The following is a 12,954-nucleotide window of genomic DNA, read 5'->3' on the forward strand; positions in this document are numbered from 1 at the left end:
TGTTCAGACGTCTGTGTTCTTGCCGTTCTACTTTAGTCATAGTCCTGTCGCACTGCATAGGCTCAGGTTTACTCTCAGACAATACCGCCAGATGGTGCACAGATTTACGCTCGCGCAAGCGACGACCGATCTGAATGGCCAAGGACATAGACTCATTCAAACCAGCAGGCATAGGAAATCCCACCATTACATCCTTAAGAGCTTCAGAGAGACCCTTTCTGAACAAAGCCGCTAGTGCAGATTCATTCCACAGAGTGAGTACTGACCACTTCCTAAATTTCTGACAATATACTTCTACATCATCCTGACCCTGGCATAAAGCCAGCAGATTTTTCTCAGCCTGATCCACTGAATTAGGCTCATCGTAAAGCAATCCCAGCGCCTGGAAAAATGCATCAACATTACTCAATGCAGAATCTCCTGGTGCAAGAGAAAACGCCCAGTCCTGTGGGTCGCCGCGCAAAAAAGAAATAATAATCAAAACCTGTTGAATAGGATTACCAGAAGAATGAGGTTTCAAGGCCAAAAATAGCTTACAATTATTTCTGAAGCTCAGGAACTTAGTTCTGTCACCAAAAAACAAATCAGGAATCGGAATTCTTGGTTCTAGCATCGATTTCTGATCAATAGTATCTTGAATCTTTTGTACATTTACAACGAGATTATCCATTGAGGAGCACAGAGCCTGAATATCCATGTCCACAGCTGTGTCCTGAAGCACTCTAATGTCTAGGGGAAAAAAAAGACTGAAGACAGAGCTAAGGAAAAAAAATGATGTCAGGATTTCTTTTTTCCCTCTATTGGGAATCATTGGTGTGGCTCCTTGTACTGTTATGGCTGGCAATCAGGCAACACAGTGTGCAGTAATCAGCGCACATACAGAGATCTGGCAATAACCAAAAACAATAGGACGAGCTCTGAGACGTGGAATCTCTGTAGACTGCAGTACCTGATCTATCCTCACACAACTATAAGCAGCAGTGGATTGCGCCTATCACTACCTATGCAACTCGGCACTGCCTGAGGAGCTGACTAGCCTGAAGATAGAAATACAAGCCTGACTTACCTCAGAGAAATACCCCAAAGGAATAGGCAGCCCCCCACATATAATGACTGTTAGCAAGATGAAAAGACAAACGTAGGAATGAAATAGATTCAGCAAAGTGAGGCCCGATATTCTAGACAGAGCGAGGATAGCAAAGAGAACTATGCAGTCAACAAAAAACCCTAAAACGAAAACCACGCAAAGGGGCAAAAAGACCCACCGTGCCGAACTAACAGCACGGCGGTGACCCCTTTGCTTCTCAGAGCTTCCAGCAAAAGTTAATAGCAAGCTGGACAGAAAAAACAGAAAACAAACTAGAAGCACTTATCTAGCAGAGCAGCAGGCCCAAGGAAAGATGCAGTAGCTCAGATCCAACACTGGAACATTGACAAGGAGCAAGGAAGACAGACTCAGGTGGAGCTAAATAGCAAGGCAGCCAACGAGCTCACCAAAACACCTGAGGGAGGAAGCCCAGAGACTGCAATACCACTTGTGACCACAGAAGTGAACTCAGCCACAGAATTCACAACAGCCTCCTCAGCAGCCTCCACTCTGGCATACTGCTGCAGCTTTGCGGCCACCTCCATGCGCCGCTGACATGCGGCGTTCTCCTTCTGGGCGTCCTCCTTAGCATCGGAGCCATCTTGGCCAGCTCCTGCATCGCTGGTGCCAGCGTCTTTCTGCCGCCTCATGGTCATCGCTGCCGACTCCGGACCTGCTGCTCCGCACCGCTGCACTCTCCGGACCTTCAGCCAGCTGGATTTAGGTGAGTTTACCCGAAAATCGGGGTTAAAGCAGGATTTTTGTCCTTCTGGCAGCGGGAGCACTCTTCCCTGCTTCCACTCACATGGCCAGCTAGGACACGCCCCCTTAAGGTCACTTCTTAGGCCGGCGTCACACACAGCGTAAAACAATACGGTCCGTATATTACGGCCGTAATACGCTGAAAAGTCCCGAAAATAGTGGTCCGTAGCTCCTCCGTAGGCAGGGTGTATCAGCGTTTTTTGCGCATGGCATCCTCCGTATGTAATCCGTATGGCATCCGTACTGCGTGGTTTTCTCGCAGGCTTGCAAAACCAACATACCGCTATAGAAGTGATCCATGTGTCCCAAAAAGAAAAAAATATATATATATACTGTCTATATATATATATATATATGTCAGTAGACACATATATGTATATATATTAATATTTTTTCCAGTGCTATACAGCTTGAAAGCCGGTAATTCAATTACCGGCTTTTTCTTTCTCCTTCCTAAAACCCGACATGATTTGAGACATGGACCATGTCTTCTCTCCTTTTTTTTTGCAGATTCCACACTACTAATGTCAGTAGTGTGTATCTGCAAAATTTGGCCGTTCTAGCTCTTAAAATAAAGGGTTAAATGGCGGAAAAAATTGGCGTGGGCTCCCGCGCAATTTTCTCCGCCAGAGTAGTAAAGCCAGTGACTGAGGGCAGATATTAATAGCCTGGAGAGGGTCCATGGTTATTGCCCCCCCCCCCCCCCGGCTAAAAACACCTGCCCCCAGCCACCCCAGAAAAGGCACATCTGGAAGATGCGCCTATTCTGGCACTTGGCCACTCTCTTCCCATTCCCTTGTAGCGGTGGGATATGGGGTAATGAAGGGTTAATGCCACCTTGCTATTGTAAGGTGACATTAAGCCAAATTAATAATGGAGAGGCGTCAATTATGACACCTATCCATTATTAATCCAATTGTAGTAAAGGGTTAAATAAAACACAAACACATTATTTAAAATTATTTTAATGAAATAAAAACAATGGTTGTTGGAGTATTTTATTCTACGCCCAATCCAGTCACTGAAGACCCTCGTTCTGTAATTAAAAAAACATAATAAACCAACAATATCCTTACCTTCCGCAGATCTGTAACGTCCAACGATGTAAATCCTTCTGAAGGGGTTAAAACATTTTGCAGCAAGGAGTTCTGCTAATGCAACGCTACTCCTCGCTGCAAAACCCCGGGGAATGAGGCTAAATATAGATCAATGATCTATATTTAGCTTCATTTGCGGTGAGGCGCCCTCTGCTGGCTGTACATAGATCGTGGGAACTTACCTAGAAAGCTCCCAGGCTTTCTAGGAAAGTTCCCATGATCTATGAACAGCCAGCAGAGGGCGCCTCACCGCAAATGAAGCTAAATATAGATCATTGATCTATATTTAGCCTCATTCCCCGGGGTTTTGCAGCGAGGAGTAGCCTGCATTAGCAGAACTCCTTGCTGCAAAATGTTTTAACCCCTTCAGAAGGATTTATATCGTTGGACGTTACAGATCTGCGGAGGGTAAGGATATTGTTGGTTTATTATGTTTTTTTACTTACAGAACGAGGGTCTTCAGTGACTGGATTGGGCGTAGAATAAAATACTCCAACAACCATTGTTTTTATTTCATTAAAATAATTTTAAATAATGTGTTTGTGTTTTATTTAACCCTTTACTACAATTGGATTAATAATGGATAGGTGTCATAATTGACGCCTCTCCATTATTAATTTGGCTTAATGTCACCTTACAATAGCAAGGTGGCATTAACCCTTCATTACCCCATATCCCACCGCTACACGGGAATGGGAAGAGAGTGGCCAAGTGCCAGAATAGGCGCATCTTTCAGATGTGCCTTTTCTGGGGTGGCTGGGGGCAGGTGTTTTTAGCCAGGGGGGGGCCAATAACCATGGACCCTCTCCAGGCTATTAATATCTGCCCTCAGTCACTGGCTTTACTACTCTGGCGGAGAAAATTGCGCGGGAGCCCACGCCAATTTTTTCCGCCATTTAACCCTTTATTTTAAGAGCTAGAACGGCCAAATTTTGCAGATACACACTACTGACATTAGTAGTGTGGAATCTGCAAAAAAAAGGAGAAAAGACATGGTTTACTGTATGTAAACCATGTCTCAAATCATGTCGGGTTTTAGGAAGGAGAAAGAAAAAGCCGGTAATTGAATTACCGACTTTTTGCTATATCGCGGCTGTATGAAGTAAGAATATATATACATATATGTGTCTCACTGACATATATATATATATATACCTATTCTATGTGTACATATTTATTCTACCTATTCTAATGTCAGCTGTCAGTGTGATTTTACTGTACACCGCACTGAATTACCGGCTTTTCTCTCTAACACCGCTGCGTATTCCTCGCAAGTCACACTGCTGGTCCGTGTGTAATCCGTATTTTTGGGGCTTCCATAGACTTTCATTGGCGTTTTATTTGCGCAATACGGTGACAAACGCAGCATGCTGCGATTTTCTACGGCCGTAGAAAGCCGTATAATACTGATCAGTTTAATACGGCAGATAGGAGCAGGGGCATAGAGAATAATTGTGCCGTATTTTTTGCGAGTTTTACGGACGTAGTTTCTGCGCTCTTATGTCCGTAAAACTCGCAAGTGTGACGCCGGCCTTACAGCGCCAAGGAATAAGTCTCCAGCGTCGAATGACCGATAAAGTTGCAGTGGGTGATAACTGTATATTATTGCTGACACCCTGCTGCATTGGCCATTTAACCCCCTAGATGCAGCTATCTATATTGACAGCAGAATCTATTGCAGGCAAATTTCTGCTCCAAAAATCAAGCCCCACTGTATGGTCAAACTGTAATTTTCAATCACTAGAGGGTACTGCCACATTTGGGAAAAATTGTTTAACAAATGGTAGTGTCTATTCTCTCTATTAACCCTTGTGAAAATGAAACAAAAATTGGGCTAAACCAATATTTTTCATTTTTTAACTCCACTTTGTGCTTATTTCTGTGTAGAACCTGAAGGGTTAACTAATTTTCTGACCGCAGTTTTGAATAATTTGAGGGATGCAATTTTTTTTAAAATGGTATCATTTTTGTTTGTTTTTTCTAATATATAGGTGTAACAATTCCACCCCTCAGTGCTGAGCTGTCTGTGCAGTGATTGACAGCTCAGTTGCCCAATCTAGTGCAGGGGCCGTGCTGAACTCTCTGTGCAGTGACTGACAGCTCAGTTGCCCAATCTGGTGCAGGGACGTGCTGAGCTGTCTGTGCACTGACTGACAGCTCAGTTGCCCAATCTGGTGCAGGGGCGTGCTGAGCTCTCTGTGCAGTGATTGACAGCTCAGTTGCCCAATCTGGTGTAGGGGCGTGCTGAGCTGTCTGTGCAGTGACTGACAGCTCAGTTGCCCAATCTGGTGCAGGGGCATTCTGAGCTCTCTGTGCAGTGACTGACAGCTCAGTTGCCCAATCTGGTGCAGGGGCGTTCTGAGCTCTCTGTGCAGTGATTGACAGCTCAGTTGCCCAATCTGGTGTAGGGGCGTGCTGAGCTGTCTGTGCAGTGACTGACAGCTCAGTTGCCCAATCTGGTGCAGGGGCGTTCTGAGCTCTCTGTGCAGTGATTGACAGCTCAGTTGCCCAATCTGGTGTAGGGGCGTGCTGAGCTGTCTGTGCAGTGACTGACAGCTCAGTTGCCCAATCTGGTGCAGGGGCGTGCTGAGCTCTCTGTGCAGTGACTGACAGCTCAGTTGTCCAATCTGGTGCAGGGGCGTTCTGAGCTCTCTGTGCAGTGACTGACAACTCAGTTGCCCAATCTGGTGCAGGGGCGTTCTGAGCTCTCTGTGCAGTGACTGACAGCTCAGTTGTCCAATCTGGTGCAGGGGCGTGCTGAGCTATCTGTTTTTTTATTGACAGCTCAGCTGTCCAAACTGAGCCTCGGAAGTGCTGAGCTCTGATCAGGTGCTCTTGGTTCCCTTGATTGTTCATCTATTTAACTGAGCTGGCAGTCCCAGATAGATGTTAGCAGTAGCTTTAGCTGAGTGTGGTTGGTTTACTCCATGTCTTGTATTTTGCTTGTTGATGAATCACTGCTTGACTTGGACCTTGTTCTGACTATCAGATGTTACTTTAACCCCTTTGCTCTGATTTGCTTATCTCCTGGTATTTTGGCATAGACCCTGTGTACCCCAGCACCAAGTTCAGCAATTATCACAGGGGTGTGAACTCTTGTGCAGTTACCAGCTAACTGGTTTCCTTTGTTGGACTTGGGCTGCTTTCAGACATCAGTTTTTTGCCGTCAGGCACAATCCGGCGAATTTTGAAAAAAATGGATCAGAGATCATATTAGGGCACATAGCTGAGAGGCACAGAAATCACCAATAGACAGGCACAGAGCTGCTGGCATGCACAGAGATCGCTCTGGATTCTCTGGCAGCAGCTCCTCTTCCGGGACAGGAGGACGGGAGCGCATTGGGCGCTAACCCCGCCCACTCGGATGCTAACCCCGCCCATCCTGATGATGTCACCATTCATGTGCAGGCAGCATTCTGTAATGATCGCTGCATACCATGCACTTGGGCGTTAAAGGGCTAGCAGCTGACAGGATACGGCTGCCGCCTGAGGATTGCGGACTCCGGAGACATACCGGTGGTCCGCATGAAAAGTCACCGCGGGTAGTTGCCTCTCCGGCAACTCTTTGCCCTCGGAGCAGTTCCCTGACTGACCTGGGGTAAGTGGTGGCGGCAGAGAGCTGTTCCCTGTTGGGTCATTCTCTCCCCTCCAGGGGTGAGTAAAGTCGACACCCCTTCCCCTGTACAATCCGTCACATTAGGCTTAGTCATAAAGAGAACAATTGTCTCCATCATCTCTCAACCTTGTCACTCCTTTTTACTGGAGAGGTGATGCCCTCACATGTGACAGTCGGAAATCAATCATACTCTCTGATGGAAGACTGAGGGGTGATAAAATGAACACAAGTGCATGTTACTGCTCCCCTGGGGTTATAGGAAGCCTGGGGACGGGATGTCATTAGCGGTAGTCTACATTCTGGCTCCTACTTGCTACCAAAGCCATTTTTATAATAAGCATCCTAATTCTGCATTTCTTTTTTAGATCAGTGTCATGCATCATAAAGTGCAATATATACCAGGAATTCATTGATAAATCATGACCGTTTATATTATTTTTTTTAAGACTAGTTATCCTTGGATATTCCAGTACTCAGCAGATCCAGCAGCAGAATATATTATAGGGTCTTAAAGGGGCTGTAAAGAATTACTGTAAATATTTCCCCAAACTGGCAGTAAGTTGCAAAAAATACATTCTTCTAAAGTTCTTATAAAAAATATTTTCTAGTTTCAGGCTTATCGCTGGGAAATCTTAAAGGCATTGTCCCGTGAAAACAAGTTATCACTTATCCATGGGATTGTTGAGGTATCCTCACTGAGTAGCAGAATTGGGAACTTTTATCCCCTTTACAAAATTGAACAACTAGCCAGATGCCCAACTACTGCTCCATTTATTGTGTGGTGGCCGGAAAGAAGTGCAGCGCTCATCAGAAAAGAAGTGCAGCGCTCGTCAGAAAAGAAGTGCAGCGCTCGGCATACCCACAGGTCATTAATGGAGTATTGGCCGAGCATGAACACTGCCGCTCCAATTTATCGGGGATAAAAGTGCTCAGTTCTGATTGGCGCTGGTCCCAGCAGATGCTCCCACCCACTGGACTCTTTTTGGTCTTGTATATGCCTAACTCCGATGGGGCATGGTGAATGTTGGCACAGGACAGGAAGAGAACTTTAAAATGATTTTTCTGCCAGTTTGAGCAAATTTGCAGTTTTTTTTATATTCATGAGAAACGCCTTTGATATAATATGTGACACTGCATTTTCTGATTATGTATCTGAAAGTTAAACAAGACTTCAGATAAATGATTTTTTAGGTAAATGTGTGAGGAGCAGCACTGCTGATGGCACAAATGTACTAATGTAACATCTGTGGAATTATAGCTCCCCCCGGTGGCCCGCACTGACCTATGCACAGGGGTGGATTACACATGTATAATGGATAAATCACTACTGCACTACATTCTGGCTGCTAAATTAGAAAACGACTTTCATGTTGTGTTTTTCAGATTTCCACAGGGAGAATGCTCTGCCTCATTCTACCTCAAGGTCCCGGCTTAGTTTGTTGCTTAATTCCCCTCCTGTGAAATTTCTTACTAGTCCAGAGTTCTTTACAGTTTTGCATTCAAACCCTGTAAGTAGATACAATGATCTTTATACTTGTTTGATGATGCAGTGTTGTACGTATTACTACAGAATCTGTCACCGTCAGTGGGTGTATTTTTATTTTGACTTTTCAGTTATAGAACTTTGTGTAATTTTCTAATTCATAATGTTTGCAGACTTCTTAAATCCTATTTGTTTGCCTCAGTACGTCTATAAAAAAATAGAAACAAGTTGGCTAAAAGTGTTGATTGAAAATATCCCACCGTTTTGTGTCTACAACTCCTATGCAGACACGTGTCTCAATGGTCACAGAGTACAAAGAGATCAGACTGGGGTATGTGCACAAATTTTTTCCAGGGGAATTCTGCCTGAAACCATCTGAAAATGTGTTAAAAATGCATAAAAAGAATGAACATATACACTACAGTGTCACAACGACTTTCTGTGCATGTGTTCAGTCTCTCCTCACTTCTTTTAACTGCTTCATGACACCCGTCCATTCTGCAGTCGCAACAATTTTATATGTAAAACAGAAAAAAAGCAGCCACAACTAAAGAGGAGAAAAAGACAACAGGCTTCTTCAGTAAAAAAGTAAAAAGAGGTTTTCCTAAATCATCTTCTACTTCAAAAACAATGTGAATATGCCAGTGACTAAGACACATGGTGTGCACCTACCCTAAGCTATGTCTAGATCATGTGTGACCAGTGTGAATCACATTACACGCTACCAGTAAGATACTGGGTGAAGGACCTGCCACCACTAGAACATGACAGGTGACGTCTGAATGATTGCCATAGGCAGTGGGGCAGCTGGCGGCCGGTGCCGATAGGAGAGGGAGATGACAGCACATTCTGACAATGCAGAACCAAGTGCACACAGTGTCCATGTGTGTGTGCCCTCATCTTCCTCTCTCATCACTATTGTCTGTCAGATACTGTGTGATTCTGTGTAACAAGTGGCCTCTGCAGACAGTACAGGGGATCAGAGGGTGACCCCACACACTGACGTCGTGGAAGCTCCTGCAGTGTCAGTGTGTGAGTGCCGTCATCTCCCTCTCTCGTCACCATTGTCCGGCAGATACTGTGTGATTCTGTGTAACAAGTGGCCACTGCAGACAGTACAGGGGATCAGATGGTGACCCCACACACTGACGTTGTGGAAGCTCCTGCAGTGTCAGTGTGTGTGTGCCCTCATCTCCCTCTCTCGTCACCATTGTCCGTCAGATACTGTGTGATTGTGTAACAAGTGGCCACTGCAGACAGTACAGGGGATCAGAGGGTGACCCCACACACTGACGTTGTGGAAGCTCCTGCAGTGTCAGTGTGTGTGCCCTCATCTCCCTCTCTCGTCACCATTGTCCGTCAGATACTGTGTGATTGTGTAACAAGTGGCCACTGCAGACAGTACAGGGGATCAGATGGTGACCCCACACACTGACGTTGTGGAAGCTCCTGCAGTGTCAGTGTGTGTGCCCTCATCTCCCTCTCTCATCACCATTGTCCATCAGATACTGTGTGATTCTGTGTACAAGTAGCCACTGCAGACAGTACAGGGGATCAGAGGGTGACCCCACACACTGACGTTGTGGAAGCTCCTGCAGTGTCGGTGTGTGCAGGCCTGAGGATTGCATATAGGCCGTTCTCATTCTCCTTGCTAACAGTCATCACAAGGGGACGGGCAAATTATGGTAATATAGGGGGTGGAACTGTGCCCCCTCATTTACATATGAAATAAAACTGTATGGTTCTTCTAGGTCCCTAACATGAGTATAGATAATTTTGGTTTTGGGGTGACAGCCAGGCCCCCTGTAAGGATACTGTTGCCAGTCTTGTGACTTCTCTCACCTGTGTCTTTTCCAGAGTGCCTACCGCATGTTTACAAATAACTCTTGTTTGAAGCATATGATCACCAAAGTTCGGAGAGACACTCACCATTTTGAGCGTTATCAACATAATCGAGATCTTGTGGGATTTTTAAACTTATTTGCCAATAAACAGCTGGAGTTACCAAGAGGCTGGGAAATGAAACATGATCATCAGAGCAAGGTACGAGGGGTCACTGTTACCAAGCAAGAGATATTTATAGGGGTATCCCATCCGGGACATTTATGGCCCATGCCTGGCAACACATGTTGGGGGATCTGTTTCTGAAATAGACATAGATCCCAGCAGGTTTTGTCAATATGCCTAAAATGTCCTGGATGGGAATACCCTTTTAAAGATATTATCCCATTAAAACACATATTGCGTATCCACAGAATAGATGTATGTTCTCTGGGGGTCCAACCTCTCGGACTCCCAGGGATAATGAAAATGGGAGTTCCAAAGTCCCTTGCGTGAATGGAGCAGTAGTGAGCATGTGCGACCATTACTCCATTCACTGTCTACAGGAGAAGGGGGTCGCACATGCTCAGTGTCGTTCCATTCACGAAGGGCACATCGGGCAGCCATTCTCCAGGTCGGTCTAATGTGTATGTGTCAGTGTCACCGTCTCTTGGTGCCTAGTATAGGTGGTCATCGGGTATTCAGCCTGTTGGTCTTTTATCTATACAGTCTTTTCTTTCTCTGGGAGATAATTACTACCAGAGCTATCTAGCAGTGGCTGTACTTTTCCCTGGCTGAATACCCGCCATCTTATGTCTTAAGTTTAGCGCAAGCATTAGACTGAGTACAGACTGTAGAAGTTTGTGAACACAGCAGTTAGGCTCTGTTCAAATGTCCAGTAATCATCCATTAGAATGGATCCAGCAGCGATCCCTAGGCAAAAAATCTTGTGCAGATACAACTTTATTGTCTATTTTTTAAAAACTGATTTCAGCTTGATCTGTTTTTTTTTTTTTTTTTTTTACATTGAAGTCTATGGAACACAGATCTATTAAATAGACGTCCATTTTCTTTCATTTGAAACTGATCCAGTAAACATAAAACGGATCCCTATTTAACGGATCTGTTTTCCATAGACTTCAATGTTAAAAAAATGCTTCCAGCTGAAATCAGTTTTTTTAAAAACGGACAAAAATGTTTTATCTGCACAACTTTTTGCCAACGTATTGCTGTCCACCAGTAGTGATCAGTTCTAATGGATGACTATTGGACATGTGAACATAGCCTTAATGAGATTCTCGGGATTCCTGCTGAGGTGGGATGTGGCAGGCCTAGCAACATTTTCTATGAAAACATAGAATGATTTCTTAGTGATGGATATACACTGCGTGCAGAATTATTAGGCAAGTTGTATTTTGATCACAAGATACTTTTTATACATGTTGTCCTACTCCAAGGTGTTCAGGCTTGAGAGCCAACTACCAATTAAGTAAATCAGGTGATGTGCATCTCTGTAAGGCCGGCGTCACACTTGCGAGTTTTACGGACGTAAGAGCGCAGAAACTACGTCCGTAAAACTCGCAAAAAATACGGCACAATTATTCTCTATGCCCCTGCTCCTATCTGCCGTATTTTACTGATCAGTATTATACGGCTTTCTACGGCCGTAGAAAATCGCAGCATGCTGCGTTTGTCACCGTATTGCGCAAATAAAACGTCAATGAAAGTCTATGGAAGCCCCAAAAATACGGATTACACATGGACCAGCAGTGTGACTTGCGAGAAATACGCAGCGGTGTTAGCGAGAAAAGCCGGTAATTCATTGCGGTGTACAGTAAAATCATACTGACAGCTTACAGTAGAATAGGTATAATAAATGTGTACACACATATATATATATATATATATATATATATATATATATTCTATGTCAGTGAGTCACATATATGTATATATATTAATATTTCTTCCAGCGCTAGACAGCTTTAAAGTCGGTAATTCAATTACCGGCTTTTGCTTTCTCCTTCCTAAACCCGACATGATATGTGACATGGTTTACATACAGTAAACCATCTCATATCCCCATTTTTTTTGCATATTCCACACTACTAATGTTAGTAGTGTGTCTATGCAAAATTTGGCCATTCTAGCTAGTAAATTAAGGGGTTAAATGGCGGAAAAAATTGGCGTGGGCTCCCGCACAATTTTCTCCGCCAGAGTAGTAAAGCCAGTGACTGAAGGCAGATATTAATAGCCTGGAGAGGGTCCATGGTTATTGGCCCCCCCCCGGCTAAAAACATCTGCCCCCAGCCACCCCAGAAAAGACACATCTGGAAGATGCGCCTATTCTGACACTTGGCCACTCTCTTCCCATTCCCGTGTAGCGATGGGATATGGGGTAATGAAGGGTTAATGCCACCTTGCTATTGTAAGGTGACATTAAGCCAAATTAATAATGGAGAGGCGTCAATTATGACACCTATCCATTATTAATCCAATACTAGTAAAGGGTTAAAAAAAAACACACACACATTATTAAAAATTAATTTATTGAAAAAATCACAAAGGCTGTTGTATTAATTTATTCTACTCTCAATCCACTCACTGAAGACCCTCGATCTGTAAATAAAAAAAAAATAATAAACCAACAATATACTTACCTTCCGAGGATCTGGCACGTCCAACGATGTAGATCCATCTGAAGGGGTTAAAATATTTTGCAGACACGAGCTCCGCTAATGCAGGATGCTCATTTCTGCAAAACCCCGGTGAATGAAGCTAAATATAGGTCAATGATCTATATTTAGCTTCATTTGCGGTGAGGCGCCCTCTGCTGGCTGTTCCTAGATCGTGGGAACTTTCCTAGAAAGCTCCCTTGCTCGAGTTCATATGAGGACAACCAGCAGAGGGCGCCCTCTTATGATCTCGAGCCTGGGAGCTTTCTAGGAAAGTTCCCACGATCTAGGAACAGCCAGCAGAGGGCGCCTCACCGCAAATGAAGCTAAATATAGATCATTGACCTATATTTAGCTTCATTCGCCGGGGTTTTGCAGAAATGAGCATCCTGCATTAGCGGAGCTCATGTCTG

At 44.5% G+C, this 12,954-nt stretch overlaps 1 protein-coding gene across 2 annotated transcripts in view; it reads left to right on the top strand.

Annotated features, from left to right (window-relative positions):
• The window catches only part of HECW2 (HECT, C2 and WW domain containing E3 ubiquitin protein ligase 2), a 378,118-nt gene that overhangs the window by 292,121 nt on the left and 73,043 nt on the right, over positions 1-12,954 (top strand). For both annotated transcript variants that reach the window (XM_069733887.1, XM_069733888.1), the window contains exons 14-15: positions 7,946-8,070; positions 9,903-10,088. In XM_069733887.1, coding sequence (XP_069589988.1) covers positions 7,946-8,070; positions 9,903-10,088 — 311 coding nt within the window. The remainder of the gene's footprint in view (positions 1-7,945; positions 8,071-9,902; positions 10,089-12,954) is intronic.

Source organism: Ranitomeya imitator, chromosome 7, assembly GCF_032444005.1.
Source record: "Ranitomeya imitator isolate aRanImi1 chromosome 7, aRanImi1.pri, whole genome shotgun sequence".
Lineage (NCBI taxonomy): Eukaryota > Metazoa > Chordata > Amphibia > Anura > Dendrobatidae > Ranitomeya > Ranitomeya imitator.